Source organism: Lepidochelys olivacea, assembly GCF_965140295.1.
Source record: "Lepidochelys olivacea isolate rLepOli2 genome assembly, chromosome: 3".
In the NCBI taxonomy this organism is placed as follows: Eukaryota; Metazoa; Chordata; order Testudines; family Cheloniidae; genus Lepidochelys; species Lepidochelys olivacea.
Window position 1 is genome coordinate 65,982,013 of NC_140413.1, and position 16,962 is coordinate 65,998,974.

The 16,962-nt window shown below is 43.1% G+C and overlaps 1 protein-coding gene across 9 annotated transcripts in view; it reads left to right on the top strand.

Moving 5' to 3' along the window:
• MRAP2 (melanocortin 2 receptor accessory protein 2) overlaps positions 1-16,962 on the top strand; it is a 47,282-nt gene that overhangs the window by 10,261 nt on the left and 20,059 nt on the right. For 5 of the 9 annotated variants that reach the window (XM_084622789.1, XM_084622790.1, XM_084622787.1 and 2 more), the window contains 3 exons: positions 5,271-5,332; positions 6,378-6,492; positions 6,656-6,789. In XM_084622789.1, the coding sequence (XP_084478915.1) occupies positions 6,663-6,789 (127 nt within the window). In that variant the 5' untranslated portion in view covers positions 5,271-5,332; positions 6,378-6,492; positions 6,656-6,662. The remainder of the gene's footprint in view (positions 1-5,270; positions 5,333-6,377; positions 6,493-6,655; positions 6,790-16,962) is intronic. The other 4 variants (XM_084622791.1, XM_084622786.1, XM_084622792.1 and 1 more) reach the window with 2 other exon arrangements.

Genomic DNA, 16,962 nt, shown 5'->3' on the forward strand with positions numbered 1-16,962 from the left:
TCCATCATGGGCAGTGGGATTCTGGACTGCAGGGACAGATTAGGAAACTGCAGCAGACTCTGGTTATGTGGTGATTAATGCTTTGAATAAAGGAATAACAGTTAAATACCAGCTTTTGTTGCTTAAATGCAAAGAACACACTCTTGTAACTTTGCTTTTCTCTTTGCCTTCCTGCTTTGTTTGTCTGTTTGTTTAGGTGTAGCACTTGTTCCGTCGGCTGTAGTATCAGACTGTTTCCTTCTCTGTGCTGCCTGGGCACCAGTAGTGGGTTGTTGAGAGCTCAGGAGAGATGGTTTCCCTGCGCTGTTCTGGTGCCTGGCATCACAGTGACTAGCAACAGCTGGGAACAGCAAAGGCAAGGGAAGTCCTGCAACCCTGGACTGGAACGTGCTCAGTGCAAATGGAATCAGAATTTAGCTACCAAACCCTAACAAATCTCTACTGAGTGTGTGCAAATTGATATTTTTCTAAGAATTTTAACTTAGCCAAATTTGGGTGGATTTTCACGAGCAGGGCCGGTTCCAGCTTTTTTGCTGCCCCAAGCAGCGAAGAAAAAAAAAAAAGAAAAACCCGATAGAGCTGCCACCGAAGAGGAAGAGAGGGAATGAAGGACCTGCCGCCGAAGACCCGGACATGCCAGCCCAGTAATGCACTGAGTGCCGCCCCTTTCTATTGGCCACCCCAGGCATCTGCTTCCTTCGCTGATGCCTGGAGCTGGCCCTGTTCACAGGAGTAGGAAAAAGCACATCCCTGACACAAAAGCCACTCCCCTGCCAAATTTCAAGTTCCTGCTCCAAAATATTGAAGTGCTAGAGCTTCTCAGTGAAACAGCTGTAAGAATTTTTTGAATGTGGGCAAAACCATGTTTTTTTCCCCTCCCCTTTCATCTCATTCTTGGAAATGGCTGATCCATATTTGCTGAAACTTTCCAAGACAATTCAGCCTAATGTGGACGCCCAGCATGGGAAATGGTGGACTGAAAGGTTAAAGTTTGGCAAATTTATAAGCAACTGAAAACAATGTCTGATTATGGGAAATATCGAGCAACCTTAAAAAAATAGGGATTATTACCAGCTCTACTTATATAATATGTTCAGAAAGTTCAGCATTTTAAAAAGTCGAATTCTTTATATGAACCATAAGATGTTTCCTTTAAAGCACTAAGGAAAAAAATAATGTTTTGGTTGTGATGCTTCCTTCAGACTGTGAAGATTATTAGAGTCCTGCTGAAATAGAGGCACTTAAATTATACTCACTTTTTCCCTCAGAAGTATAGAGAAAGTAGAAATAGTGGAAAATGTTTCTCTGTTTGATTTTTGCTTTACTGTCAGTATGTTAACTCAGGTTTCAGAGTAGCAGCCGTATTAGTCTGTATTCGTAAAAAGAAAAGGAGTACTTGTGGCACCTTAGAGACTAACCAATTTATTTGAGCATAAGCTTTCGAAAGTCTCTAAGGTGCCACAAGTACTCCTTTTCTTTTTATGTTAACTCGGTCCATTTGTCCCAGTTACCATATATGTCAGGTAGCACACACTATTTATATATACCAAACAGCTCAGGTAATGGTCATGCAGTAATTATAAGCTTCTGTATGGAGACAGAAAAATATTTGCAACTTTCTGTATATAAAATTTTCTAAATAAAAACCAAAATTATTTCTGACAATTTAGGACTTGATTCTGTTGTTATACCATTGTGCCAGAGGAGCTAAGTTGTCGACCTCGGTCTTTGTCCTGGAGCTTTAAGCAGTCTTTTAGGCGTCCTGGGCCGAAGCCATGGGGTGCTTTGAAGTTAAAGACTGAGACCTTGAACTTAATTAAAAATTCTATGGGGAGCAGAGGACAGGTGTGATGTGTTCATGGTAGCTTGCACGCTGAGGAGACACGCTGCAGTGTATTGTACTAGCTGGAGTTTCCTAAATGCTGATGGCTTCCTGCCCAAATATATTGTATTGCTGTAGTCCAGCCGAGAGGTGACGAAGACATAAACAACTAAGGCCTTTGTCTGCCAGTATGGGATGGAATCTCCTAGCCAGCTGGAGATGGTAGAAAGCATTACTCATGTCTATTGTGATGTGGGAGTTCGGCATCAGCGAGGAATCTGAGAATACTCCTAGACTACAGACTGAACTGACCAGTTGTGGATGTGAACCTTCAACCACAGGGGAGTCAACATGGCTGCAAACTCCTCAGAATACTATCCTCTTCCCATCAGCATCACCTGGTCTTCCTTGGGTTCTGCTTCAGCCAGCTGTTCTTCATCCATGAGCTGATCTCCTCCAAGCACTGGGCCATCTTGATGGTAGGGGTATGTGGTGAAAGATAGGTAGAGCTGTGTGTCATCTGCATATTGCTGGCCTGTGAATCCATGTTGTTTGACCTGTACACCTAGTGGTTGCATGTAGATGTTGAAAAGGACTGGAGCGAGAATTGATCCTTGTGGAACCCCATAAGTGAGGGGTCTAGAGGTGGTGCATTTTCCCATCACTACTTTTTTTGGGTGTGTCCCTCCAGGAAGGCTCAAACCATTTTAGCATGTTATCCTGGACCGCTGCCATCTCTCTCGGGCGAGACTGCTGTATTTCATGGTCAGCAGTGTTGAACACTGCAGAGGGATCCAGGAGGATGAGAATGGATGTCTGTTCTCTATCTTTTGATTGGAGGAGATCATCTGTCAGTTCCATAAAGCTGTTTCAGGTCCGTGTCCTGGCCTACACCCAGATTGTGCCGGGTCTAGAATGTCGGCTTCAGTTAGATGAGATGATAGGCGGCCTTTGACTAGCTCCTCTATGAGCTTGCTCATGAATGATGGGTTTGACACTAGGCGATAATTGGCTGGGCGTTTACTTGATCTTGAAAAAATAAACCATGGTTAAAATGACTTTACCCCCACACTCCAGAAAGTCAATAAAAGAATATCACGTTTACCTAAACAATAACAAGAAGATGGGTATTATCCAGTGCCTTTCCTGGGCCAATAAAAATAGCTCTCTGAATTAATTGAAGCAGATATGGTGTTACACAGACTTTCACTGAGACAGTACCAAATAGTGAACTATTTTTCTACCTTTCAAACAAAGGGAAGCCTTATGCCTTCTGTTATTTACGCCAATTCACTTTGTTGAACTTATTTGTTTTATGAAAGATGAAAGCAAGCAAATGCTAACGAAGAAAAATAAATGACTCTGATGTTCAGTTGAGCTGTTCATGAAGGTTAATATTTGCATTTGGAGTGGAATTTGGATACCAATTACACAGAAATATGATCAAGAGGAACATTTTCTTGGCAAGCTGCTTGCATCTTTACTTGACCAAAAAACTATTACAGGGCCAGACATTTATTCTTTAAATATCCCCTTTTTTGGGCGAATCCTTATGCTCCATGCTAAAATATAAATCTTGGCAGCTTTTTCTTTCTCAGTTTGTACACGCTGGGGTTTATAGGGAACTAAAGGGGAAAAAATACTGGGGAAGATGGAAAGGATTATAGTGTGTGAAAATGCATATAAATGAGCAGTGCGAGAGAACACGGGTCACCTCCTGAAAGCAAAAGCCATCTTGCAGCTCTCTCTCATCTGATAGCCTTCTGTAGCACATCATACAAGCTGGGCTTGAGTCTGAGACTCCTTCCTCTCCGTAACTTCAGTGAGAATGGTGCATAGTGAACATATCTCTGGTTGTGGCCCAAGAGGGGGAGATAGAGCACAGCAGTCTACCTGACTGTCATGAAAGAACAGAACGTGCACTGTCTCCAGCATTTTTGAGGGGTAGCTATTATTCTGCCCACTCACTATCCTCCTGCTCTTTTGGATTCAGCAAGTTGTATTTCCCTCCCGTCTAAATCTAAAGAAAAAGGTACCAAGACTAAGGAACTGAGGTTCCCAATGATCCACTGATACTTCCCATCACCCAGAATTAGAATAACATGTGCATCATTATAAGGGAGTGCTTGTTTGAATATGGACATTTTTGGCCAGGTGGTACAATATGATCTGTGATGCAGACACGTTTGTGAGAATCTCAGGGATGGAAAGTTTGCCTCATTTTCAAAGCTTACGCTTGGCAAGATGAGTGGGGTGGTTTTTTGAACAAACATTTGTTCCTTCTGTTATTCCTGTATAACCCTTAAAAATGCTTAGTCCTTTTTCTTAATACTTCAGAAATTTAGTAGAAGTCTTAGCTATTAGAATAGATGCAGGCAACTCTCTCTTTGTGCTTTGTTTTGCAGTATGTGCGTATTGTAGGAAATTACCTAAAACTGAAAGAACAATTAACATACTTGTAACAATGTACTATCCTGATCCTGCAATGCGATGCATGCAGGCAAACCTCTACTCCCATGTGGAACCCTTTTGATTTCCATTGGAGGATTGAAGCCAAAGTAAGCACTATGTCCTGCTACCCTTACTCATATAAGCAGTATATTGAAGCCAAAGCAACTGCTCCATGTGAGTAAAGGATGGATCATGAATTTAAATCTTTGATACATTATTGAATCTTTTGTGCAGTGTATGAATTATTTTCAGCTTATCTGCTTTTTAAATAGCACCAAAACAGTACAGCAAATATGAATGATTGACCAAAGGATTTTTTTTACAGTAAAAGCATGACAATTTAAAACCTCTTTCCATTTAAAACATGGTATTTAAATCATGGTTTCATGATTATATCATTTATTTCAAAGATGAGTCAGCTCCCTACTTGGATTCAGTTTTTAGCTCCTAAAACCAGTGGAATCTTATGTTGGTTAAAATCATACATGGCTTACTATTAGAGCTATATATCAAAATGAACACAGAGTGCCAACTTTCTTTGGAATAGCGACACTGAATTAATGCTCTGGAAGTCTACAGATTATATTTTTTTTTTTATCATGACGGGAGTTGGCTTTCAGATCTTTTTGTTAAAATACAAAATAATCTTTCTTGTACATTTCTTTAAAATGTGCACCTCTGTGAGTTTTAAAGGGACTATCTCACTTTATTTTGTTTTATCTATTGCACGAGGCAAAAAATTACAAAATACACAAAGGGCCTAATTCAGCAATTAAAGCACATGCTGGACTTTGACTTCCATGTGTCTATTCAAGTGTTTAAAATAAGCACTTTGCTGGATTGGGGCCATAATGTGAAAACTGAACCTGTTTTAAAAAAAGGACTTTTTCCTTCCCCATCTGAAAAAACTCCTCTCCCACTCCACAATATTTATAACTGATCAGAAATTTTCCTTTAGAATGATTATTAGGCTTGATTTTATATTTTCTTGTTGTAGAGACCTACCGAAAACAAAGCCTGGTGCAATTGAGACCTGGTCTACACCACGCTAAAATTTAGGTAGGCCTGTTTACATTGCTCAGAGGTGTGAACAGTTCCTAAGCTCTGGTGTAGGAACTGCTAGATTGATGGAAGAACCTAGCTACTGCCTCTTGAGGGGGTAGGTTTACGACAGTGATAGAAACTGTCTCTCTGCCTACACCATAGGGCAGGGGTGGGCAAACTTTTTGGCCCGAGGGCAACATCTGGGTATGGAAACTGTACGGCGGGCCATGAATGCTCATAAAATTGGGGGTTAGGGTGCAGGAGGGCTCCGGCTGGGGGTGCATACTCTGGGGTGGGGCTGGGGATGAGGGGTTGGAGGTGCAGGAAGGTGCTTAGGGCTGGGACTGAGAGGTTTGGAGGGCAGGAAGGATATCCGGGCTGGGGCAGGGGGTTGGGGAGCAGGCTCCGGGGGGCGCTTACCTCAAGCAGCTCCCAGAAACAGTGGCATGTCTCCCTTCCGGTTCCTACATGGAGGACGCACAGTCAGACAGCTCTGCGCGCTGCCCTGTCCACAGGTGCTGCCCCTGCAGCTCCCATTGGCTGTGGTTCCCTGCCCAATGGGAGCTGCAGGGCAGCGCTTAGGGCAGGGGCAGTGTGTGGAGCCCCCTGGCTGCCCCTACACATAGGAGCCAGAGGGGGGACATCCCGCTGCTTCTGGGAGCTGCGTGGAATGGGGAAAGCCCCAGACTCCACTCCCCAGCTGGAGCACCAGAGCGGGGCAAGCACTGGAACAGGGCAAGCCTCAGACTCCGCTCCCCGGCGGGTGCTCGAGGGCTGGATTAAAACGCCTGGAGGACCAGATGCAACCCCCGGGCCGTAGTTTGTCCACCACTGCCATAGGGGCATAGCCACAACTGTGCCGCTGTAATGCTTGTAATGTAAACATACCATAAGACGACACTCCCTAAACCTCTGGACTCCCATTCCTGATGATCATTTGTATTTACTGTATTCGGCCTAGGGGAGGCATGTTCTGTCTGAGTGATGTGCTCTGATACTTGTGTGTGTTAATAGGAACATTCTGTGGAGATCCTCATATATTCCACCTTTCTATTAAAAGGAAGCTCTACGCAGGTTGGTGATTTGCCTGGAGAAGGGATAGGGCAGGGAAGGAATGGGATGGAACATGATGGCTCTATCTGAAGGAGTGGTGGAATTGGCTTTGAAAGGAACAGGTGGGATATGGCTCTTTATGCAAGGGTGGGGCATTGCTTATGAAAGGGACAGAGGAGGGGGAAAGCCAAAAGATGGCGCATGATTATAAAAACATATAAAGACAGTGTTAGAAATATTTCTATATACTAACATGTTTTGTGTTCACATTTTATGTCTGTACAGGTTAGTGATGTCTGCCCATAGGTTAATTTCCAACCGAACATCTCAGCAGGCTTTGTCTAACTCTGATTACACTTGGGAGTATGAGTACTATGAGTACGGACCAGTTTCCTTTGAAGGACTGAAAGCTCATAAATGTAAGTCCTATCTGGCAGTTCTGTATTCTATGCTTTGAAGTTCCTGTATTCTTAATGGATAGCTTTTCAAAAATCTTTTTCTGTGAATTGATTATCCCACACACAACTCCTTGAATTAATAGCTTCATTGATTTCTCTTTGTTGAAGTATTTTTTTTTTCTTATGCGTATCAGTAGTTTGGGATATCCTGGATACCAGTTCTTTGGTTCAAATAGAAATTTCCCCATGCTTTATGATCCACTGCAACATCCAGTTGCTTTATGGAGAATAAAAAAGTTCTCACTGATAACAAAAGAAACATGGCTGCTTTGTTCTTGTTAAAATATATCTGAAAAACCATTAAAAGGTTTAAAACCAATTTAGAAAATTCTTTCAGGTGAGACCTTTATCATTATATGTTTGCTAATAGTGGTGAGCATTAAAACAAGTATATGTAAATAAGAAAAGATCAAACAAGTGTGTATGGGTCTCAAGGGTTCAGGGGATGGAAATAGAATACAGAGATCGGGCTTACTGGTAGTGATGGATGTTTCCCTCTGAAAGCTGTTTGGTGGCTTGTGTCAAAGATACTGGCAGTGTCAGCTTGTTTCCGTTCTCCATGTCAGCATCATAATCTGCACTGCTTGTTATAAATCAATTATATAAAACAAATAGAGGGAACTTTTTAAATTTTAGAACCAGTTTATAGTGTACAAACCATAGGTTTGTATTTAGTCATTAGTCAGAAGGATCAAATTCACCATAAACTATTGTAAGTATAATTAAGTAGTGGGGGATAAGGAGAACAGCCCGTTCCAGGCAGCATGCTGAATCAATATGAAATGTCATGTATTTCATATTTATGCAGTTTTAATCAGAATGGAATCAATGTCCTATGTGTTCTACAGTCTTCCTGTAACCTGTTTTGAAACATTATTTGATAAATAGGAATATATCAATGTAAGGAGCTGTATAGTAGGCTATTGCAGAGATCTGCATTAGGTTTGTTATTATTTAACATCTTGATCTGGAGTGGGCTAAACAAAATTCTTAGTCCCATATTATACTGATGTGAGAGTTGTCAACCAGCAATTCAAACAAAAAAAATCATATAAAGGTGTAGCGGAGAGGTTAGAAATAAAATGAGTTTCAACTTGAACAAATACAAGGTAGTACAGCTGGGAAACATACAAAGTCTAGTCAGTGGACTTGATTCTGGTTTTACAGAATCTGACTAATGCATGGTCATACTGTAATTCTCAATGTCTCTGACATGGCTGTGTAGAGAAAAGTCCTAGAGGCTTAAAGTTCTACCTACCTGTCTTGCATGAAGGTTTTAATGGCAACTCCTCTGTATTCAGTAGAATTCGCCCTCTGGCCAGGAAATCAGCTGCAAGACAGGTAGAATGTTAAGGCTACAGGACTGTATTACAGAGGTAAAATATGCACTAGGTTCCTGCCCACTGCAGGAAAAGCTTCGGAAAGCAACATTAATGTGGGTGCATAGGGGCATCTAGATAAGAGTAGGTGCTTTGGTATTACAGTGTTGAGGGCCATATAAGTACCTGGGTGGATGGATGCCAAAGTGTTCAACAAAACTTGTTTTCCAGGGAATATAAACACCTTTAAAGGGAGAGGGCTATATCTGAACTTGGGTTTCAGCCTTAATTATAGCATGCTTCACTGTGCCTACTGTCATTGTCAGACCCTTATGACTCAATTGTTTTTTATTTTTTAAAAGACTAGATATTTGACAAAAGTAAAAAGAAAAGGAGTACTTGTGGCACCTTAGAGACTAACCAATTTATTTGAGCATAAGCTTTCGTGAGCTACAGCTCACTTCATCTGATGCATAAAAGTGGAAAATGCAGTGAGGATGTTTTTATACACATAGACCATGAAAAAATGAGTGTTTATCACTTCAAAAGGTTTTCTTTCCCCACCCCACTCTCCTGCTGGTAATAGCTTATCTAAAGTGATCATTCTCCTTACAATGTGTATGATAATCAAGGTGGGCCATTTCCAGCACAAATCCAGGGTTTAACAAGAACGTCTGAGGAACGGGGGGTGGGGAAGGGGTAGGAAAAAACAAGGGGAAATAGCTTACCTTGCATAATGACTTAAGAATCATAGAATATCAGGGTTGGAAGGGACCTCAGGAGGTCATCTAGTCCAACCCCCTGCTCAAAGCAGGACCAATCCCCAATTAAATCATCCCAGCCAGGGCTTTCTCAAGCCTGACCTTAACTTCTAAGGAAGGAGATTCTACCACCTCCCTAGGTAACGCATTCCAGTGTTTCACCACCCTCCTAGTGAAAAAGTTTTTCCTAATATCCAACCTAAACCATCCCCACTGCAACTTGAGACCATTACTCCTTGTCCTGTCCTCTTCTACCACTGAGAATAGTCTAGAACCATCCTCTCTGGAACCACCTCTCAGGTAGTTGAAAGCAGCTATCAAATCCCCCCTCATTCTTCTCTTCCACAGACTAAACAATCCCAGTTCCCTCAGCCTCTCCTCATAAGTCATGTGTTCCAGACCCCTAATCATTTTTGTTGCCCTTCACTGGACTCTCTCCAATTTTTCCACATCCTTCTTGTAGTGTGGGGCCCAAAACTGGACACAGTACTCCAGATGAGGCCTCACCAATGTCGAATAGAGGGGAACGATCACGTCCCTCGATCTGCTCGCTGTGCCCCTACTTATACATCCCAAAATGCCATTGGCCTTCTTGGCAACAAGGGCACACTGCTGACTCATATCCAGCTTCTTGTCCACTGTAACCCCTAGGTCCTTTTCTGCAGAACTGCTGCTTAGCCATTCGGTCCCTAGTCTGTAGCTGTGCATTGGGTTCTTCCGTCCTGAGTGCAGGACCCTGCACTTATCCTTATTGAACCTCATCAGATTTCTTTTGGCCCAATCCTCCAATTTGTCTAGGTCCCTCTGTATCCTATCCCTGCCCTCCAGCGTATCTACCACTCCTCCCACTTTAGTATCATCCGCAAATTTGCTGAGAGTGCAATCCACACCATCCTCCAGATCATTTATGAAGATATTGAACAAAGCCGGCCCCCGGACCGACCCCTGGGGCGCTCCACTTGACACTGGTTGCCAACTAGACATGGAGCCATTGATCACTACCCGTTGAGCCTGACAATCTAGCCAACTTTCTACCCACCTTATAGTGCATTCATCCAGCCCATACTTCTTTAACTTGCTGACAAGAATACTGTGGGAGACCGTGTCAAAAGCTTTGCTAAAGTCAAGAAACAATACATCCACTGCTTTCCCTTCATCCACAGAACCAGTAATCTCATCATAGAAGGCGATTAGATTAGTCAGGCATGACCTTCCCTTGGTGAATCCATGCTGACTGTTCCTGATCACTTTCCTCTCATGTAAGTGCTTCAGGATTGATTCTTTGAGGACCTGCTCCATGATTTTTCCGGGGACCGAGGTGAGGCTGACTGGCCTGTAGTTCCCAGGATCCTCCTTCTTCCCTTTTTTAAAGATTGGCACTACGTTAGCCTTTTTCCAGTCATCTGGGACTTCCCCCGTTCGCCACGAGTTTTCAAAGATAATGGCCAATGGCTCTGCAATCACAACCGCCAATTCCTTTAGCACTCTCGGATGCAACTCGTCCGGCCCCATGGACTTGTGCACGTCCAGCTTTTCTAAATAGTCCCTAACCACCTCTTTCTCCACAGAGGGCTGGCCATCTACTCCCCATGTTGTGATGCCCAGCGCAGCAGTCTGGGAGCTGTCCTTGTTAGTGAAGACAGAGGCAAAAAAAGCATTGAGTACATTAGCTTTTTCCACATCTTCTGTCAGTAGGTTGCCTCCCCCATTCAGTAAGGGGCCCACACCCTCCGCTTTCTTCTTGTTGCCAACATACCTGAAGAAACCCTTCTTGTTACTCTTGACATCTCTTGCTAGCTGCAGCTCCAGGTGCGATTTGGCCCTCCTGATTTCATTCCTACATGCCCGAGCAATATTTTTATACTCTTCCCTGGTCATATGTCCAACCTTCCACTTCTTGTAAGCTTCTTTTTTATGTTTAAGATCCGTAGGATTTCACCGTTAAGCCAAGCTGGTCGCCTGCCATATTTACTATTCTCTTGACTCATTGGGATGGTTTGTCCCTGTAACCTCAACAGGGATTCCTTGAAATGCAGCCAGCTCTCCTGGACTCCTTTCCCCTTCATGTTAGTCCCCCAAGGGATCCTACCCATCCGTTCCCTGAGGGAGTCGAAGTCTGCTTTCCTGAAGTCCAGGGTCCGTATCCTGCTGCTTACCTTTCTTCCCTATGTCAGGATCCTGAACTCAACCAACTCATGGTCACTGCCTCCCAGATTCCCATCCACTTTTGCTTCCCTCACTAATTCTTCCCTGTTTGTGAGCAGCAGGTCAAGAAAAGCTCCCCCCCTAGTTGGCTCGTCTAGCACTTGCACCAGGAAATTGTCCCCTACGCTTTCCAAAAACTTCCTGGATTGTCTATGCACCGCTGTATTGCTCTCCCAGCAGATACCAGGAAAATTAAAGTCACCCATGAGAACCAGGGCGTGCGATCTAGTAGCTTCTGCGAGTTGCCAGAAGAAAGCCTCATCCACCTCATCCCCCTGGTCCGGTGGTCTATAGCAGACTCCCACCACTACATCACTCTTCTAAACTTAATCCAGAGACACTCAGGTTTTTCTGCAGTTTTGTACCGGAGCTCTGAGCAGTCATACTTCTCCCTTACATACAGTGCTACTCCCCCACCTTTTCTGCCCTGCCTGTCCTTTCTGAACAGTTTATAACCATCCATGACAGTACTCCAGTCATGTGAGTTATCCCACCAAGTCTCTGTTATTCCAATCACGTCATAATTCCTTGACATCACCAGGACCTCCAGTTCTCCCTGCTTGTTTCCAAGGCTTTGTGCATTCGTATATAAGCACTTGAGATAACCTGTTGATCGCCCCTCATTCTCAGTATGAGGCAGAAGCCCTCCCCTCACAGACATTCCTGCCTGTGCTTCCTCCCGGTATACCGCTTTCCCACTTACCTCAGGGCTTTGGTCTCCTTCCCCCGGTGAACCTAGTTTAAAGCCCTCCTCACTAGGTTAGCCAGCCTGCTCGCAAAGATGCTCTTCCCTCTCTTCGTAAGATGGAGCCCATCTCTGCCCAGCACTCCTCCTTCATGGAACACCATCCCATGGTCAAAGAATCCAAAGCCTTCTCTCCGACACCACCTGCGTAGCCATTCGTTGACTTCCACGATTCGACGGTCCCTGCCCCAGCCTTTTCCTTCTACGGGGAGAACACCACTTGCGCCGACTTAGCCACTCCCAGTCTCTATTCAAGCCTCAGTTAATTGTATCCAATTTGCAAATGAATTCCAATTCAGCAGTCTGTCGCTGGAGTCTGGTTTTGAAATTTTTTTGTTGTAATATCACAACTTTCATGTCTGTAATCGCGTGACCAGAGAGATTGAAGTGTTCTCCGACTGGTTTATGAATGTAATAATTCTTGACATCTGATTTGTGTCCATTTATTCTTTTACGTAGAGACTGTCCAGTTTGACCAATGTACATGGCAGAGTGGCATTGCTGGCACATGATGGCATATATCACATTGGTGGATGTGCAGGTGAACGAGCCTCTGATAGTGTGGCTGATGTTATTAGGCCCTGTGATGGTGTCCCCTGAATAGATATGTGGGCACAGTGGCAACGGGCTTTGTTGCAAGGATAGGTTCCTGGGTTAGTGGTTCTGTTGTGTGGTATGTAGTTGCTGGTGAGTATTTGCTTCAGGTTGGGGGGCTGTCTGTAGGCAAGGACTGGCCTGTCTCCCAAGATTTGTGAGAGTGATGGGTCGTCCTTCAGGATAGGTTGTACATTCTTGATAATGCATTGGAGAGGTTTTAGTTGGGGGCTGAAGGTGATGGCTAGTGGCGTTCTGTTATTTTCTTTGTTGGGCCTGTCCTGTAGTGGGTGACTTCTGGGTACTCTTCTGGCTTTGTCAATCTGTTTCTTCACTTCAGCAGGTGGGTACAACTACAATACCCACCTGCTGAAGTGAAGAAACAGATTGACAGAATTTCACATTTCAGCATGAAATCTTCCCAGTGTTGGTCTCTGCCCAAAGGTGGATTTATATGGAAAGTTCAAGCACCAACCCCTCCCCTACACCCCCTAAAAAACAAAACAAAACAACAAAGAACACCCCAGCCTTTTTTAAACAACCAAAGGTGGTGCTGCAGGATGTCCCAGTTAATGGGAGTAGTTTTCAGAGTTACCACTACCTTAAGAAGAATTAGAGAGCGGACTGGATTAATGCTTCCCCTGGCACCTGTCCTCTTTCCTCATTAGTTTATTAATAGTGATGGCTGTTGGAGCTGGTTACAATGAGTTAGTTATCCCTTGGTGAAGGGGGAGACACATCTTGGGAACAGTTATATATTGAATTCATACTAATGTGCTTGATTCCAAACAATGATCATAGCCAAATTAATCTAGAAACCTTGACGTTATTAGCAGATAGGCTATACTTGAATAACCTGGAGCATTACACTATGAAAAATGGATGCCAACTGTGGTATGTCTGCCAATTTGCTTACCTGTGGTCTAAAACAATATGGAATTAAACATTAGTTCTTTGCACGGAATATATTAACACAAGTCATGATCACCGTCATGCCAGGTAGCTGTTAATAACTAATAACAGTGGATACTACTACTAATGTTCTTGCAAATGGTTTAATGGAATCTGTTTAATGCTAATAAGGAATATGTCCTCTTTCAAGGTAGTAGCAGTTAGGCAGAAATTGTGGGAGGTAACAATGGTGTGATTAAATCTTTGCCAGTTCCTTTTGTAGGGCGTGCTAAGTGTTTTCTCTTATAACCTCCAGTAACGGTGCTTTTAAGCTCTCAAATATACTCAATCCCATTATCTCCCTCCTTCCCCTCAAAAAAATTTGTTAATTTTATGACTGCCAAATTTATCAGCCTTTTTAACTAAGATGTCTGTCTTGCAGTTCCCTTTTAATGCAAGCTACCTTATGACTCCTTAATGCAGGCGGAACTTAACCCTTGAGTCAGGGGTACAAAAATGTGAAACCGTAAACAAAAGGAGTAAATATTTTAATTAAAGATGGGCCCCAGGACAAAAGCCTGGATCTCAGAACACCTGCACGTTAGTAGGTGGTGAAGTGGGAATTCTAACCAACACCCAAATATCAGTAGCCCCATCTCTGTAATGAACTGGGTTGGAACCCTTCTGAGCATTATGGCTTTCAGAGCCAGCTCTGAACCTTGAAGCCTGGACTTGTCTCTAATTTTAATTTCCTAGTTCCTAGCGTATGTATCTGTCAGTTGGTTCGGACTTTCTGCTACAAATTATTAAAAGATACTAAGTGACCAGGCTTTCTCACACACCTTAAAATATAGGGCCAAATTCAACTTTTGGTATATCAGTGCAACCCCAGTGAATTCACTGAGGTTACACTGGTGCAACTGAACACAGAATTTGGCCATTAGTCACTTAAATTGTGTATATGTGGTTCATGGTGTCAAGATGTAGCAGTCAGTGGAGGAGCACTGTGACTTCTGGCAGATGCAGATAAAGAAGCAAATTTGGAACAACCCTTCATTCTCTCTGCATCTTGAGACTTGTGGGTGAAGTCTTCCCAATGGAATTCTACAGCTTTTAAGGTGTTATGAGAGTGTAAAGGGATGTAAGGGAAGGCAGGTAAGGGTCGTGGCTAGATATACTTGAATTCTTTTTGTGTGATTGAGGGGGAGGTCCTCCATTTTTAAAATGGCTTAGCTGGCATATGTTTGGTGTAGCTGGGGGAGTAGAAAAGGGGAGAATATCTAGTAAAACAGGAAAAATCCTATCCCATAGTGATAATGCAATTGAAAGCCCTGCAGGCTTCGTAGAGCAATTATTTAGTATTTCATTACTTTTCACTACTCCCAGTTGGGTGAAGGGAACAATGTATTTTTTTCAACTACCAATTAAATTTGGAAAGCGTATGTAGAAATCCTCCAGGCAACTGGCGCCTGTATTTTAACCACTGTGCAGCTTTAGGTTTCCATAAATATTCATCATTTTCCGAAAGGCAATTCAGTTTGAAATCACTTTTTTATATGAAGTCATGCTTGTACTGTTAATGCTTTGTCTGTTTTCCTTCTTTTTTCCCTCTGTATTTAAAATCTATGGAACTGGAGTCTGGTTATATCGCCACTCATTAGGGGGATATTAACAGCTGCAAGAGCTGAAGATTTTTTGTGTGTGTATGTGCTGCGGCCTTTGAGCTAGGTCCAATATTCATTAAAGTCTGTGAAGAGACTCCCATTGACTTCAGTAGTCACTGGATCAGTCTCTTCGTGACTATAGGAATAAGGTTGTTGACAAAGTTGTGGTGTCTTCCTGGTATGTTTGTTTTCTACTGAATTCTAGTGATCCTGGGCTGGCAGAATGGGCTGCGGTACCCATTTCAGTTTGCACAAGTTATAACAGTCCAAAGCCTGCCTTGAGGATCTGGGAGGGAGAGAAATGTAGTAGAACGCCTAATATGCCTCACACTGAGCCAAGCAGTGCTGAGGGATACCTCAGAATCTAGCCATGGCCACTAACTATCATTGAGGCCAAGAGCTTAGTAGTATTCCAAAAAGGCTTTAAACATTTATATGGTTGACAACTTCTGTTACATTAGAAAGGAAGAAAGATAAAATTTAGAAGGGATACAAACCTTTGTGCTTCAGGCCATAGGCCATCCCCTAATGGGACAGGTTATCGTTCACTGTCAGTTTCTTGCACCTTCCTCTGAAACATCTGGATCTGGACACTGTTAGAGGGAATATTGAAATAGGTGGACTTCTGACCTCACCTGGTATAGCAAATCCTATATTCATAGATTCATAGATATTTAGGTCAGAAGGGACCATTATGATCATCTAGTCTGACCTCCTGCACAATGCAGGCCACAGAATTTCACCCACCACTCCTAAAAAAGACCTCACACCTATATCTGTGCTATTGAAGTCCTCAAATTGTAGTTTGAAGACCTCAAGGAGCAGAGAATCCTCCAGCAAGTGACCCGTGCCCCATGCTACAGAGGAAGGCGAAAAACCTCCAGGGCCTTCCAATCTGCCCTGGAGGAAAATTCCTTCCCGACCCCAAATATGGCGATCAGCTAAACCCTGAGCATATGGGCAAGATTCATCAGCCAGATACTACAGAAAATTCTTTCCCGGGTAACTTGGATCTTACCCCATCTAAAAACCCATCACAGGCCATTGGGCCTATTTACCATGAATATTTAATTACCAAAACCATGTTATCCCATCATACCATCTCCTCCATAAACTTATCGAGTTTAATCTTAAAGCAAGATAGATCTTTTGCCCCCACTACTTCCCTCGGAAGGCTATTCCAAAACTTCACTCCTCTGATGGTTAGAAACCTTCGTCTAATTTCTAATCTAAATTTCCTAGTGGCCAGTTTATATCCATTTGTTCTTGTGTCCACATTGGTATTGAGTTTAAATAATTCCTCTCCCTCTCTGGTATTTATCCCTCTGATATATTTATAGAGAGCAATCATATCTCCCCTCAACCTTCTTTTAGTTAGGCTAAACAAGCCAAGCTCCCTGAGTCTCCTTTCATAAGACAAGTTTTCCATTCCTCGGATCATCCTAGTAGCCCTTCTCTGTACCTGTGACATCCAAACAAAACTTGGAGGACACTGGCTCTGTTTCTTGGGGAGATCCACAGTGATACTGACAGTAACACTTGTCTGCCCCGTCATTGGCTTTGGAAAACATCTGGATCATCTAACTGAGACTCAAAGTGGCAGATCCACCACCGTGATTAAGTAGCCCACTTTAGAACAAGCTGTTTTAAGAACAAGATGTGGCTGTTCGAGCTGAACGTTCTTGAGTGTATGTGGATCAATGTCCCAACTAACAAAGCCCAGGAGAGGGTACTAGTGTGGGGTTTGTTACAGATCATCAGATCAAACCAGAGAACACTGAGTTACTCCGCAAGTACTTGTGTGGGAAGAAAAATGGTGGTGTTACGGGGGACTTCAGTTTGAGAGACATCCGTGCTTGGATGCTGTCAGTAGTAAAACATCATTAGAGTTTCTAAAAATTATAGATGATGATTTTCACATAAGGTACTGCATCAAAGATGAGGTGACTCTAATT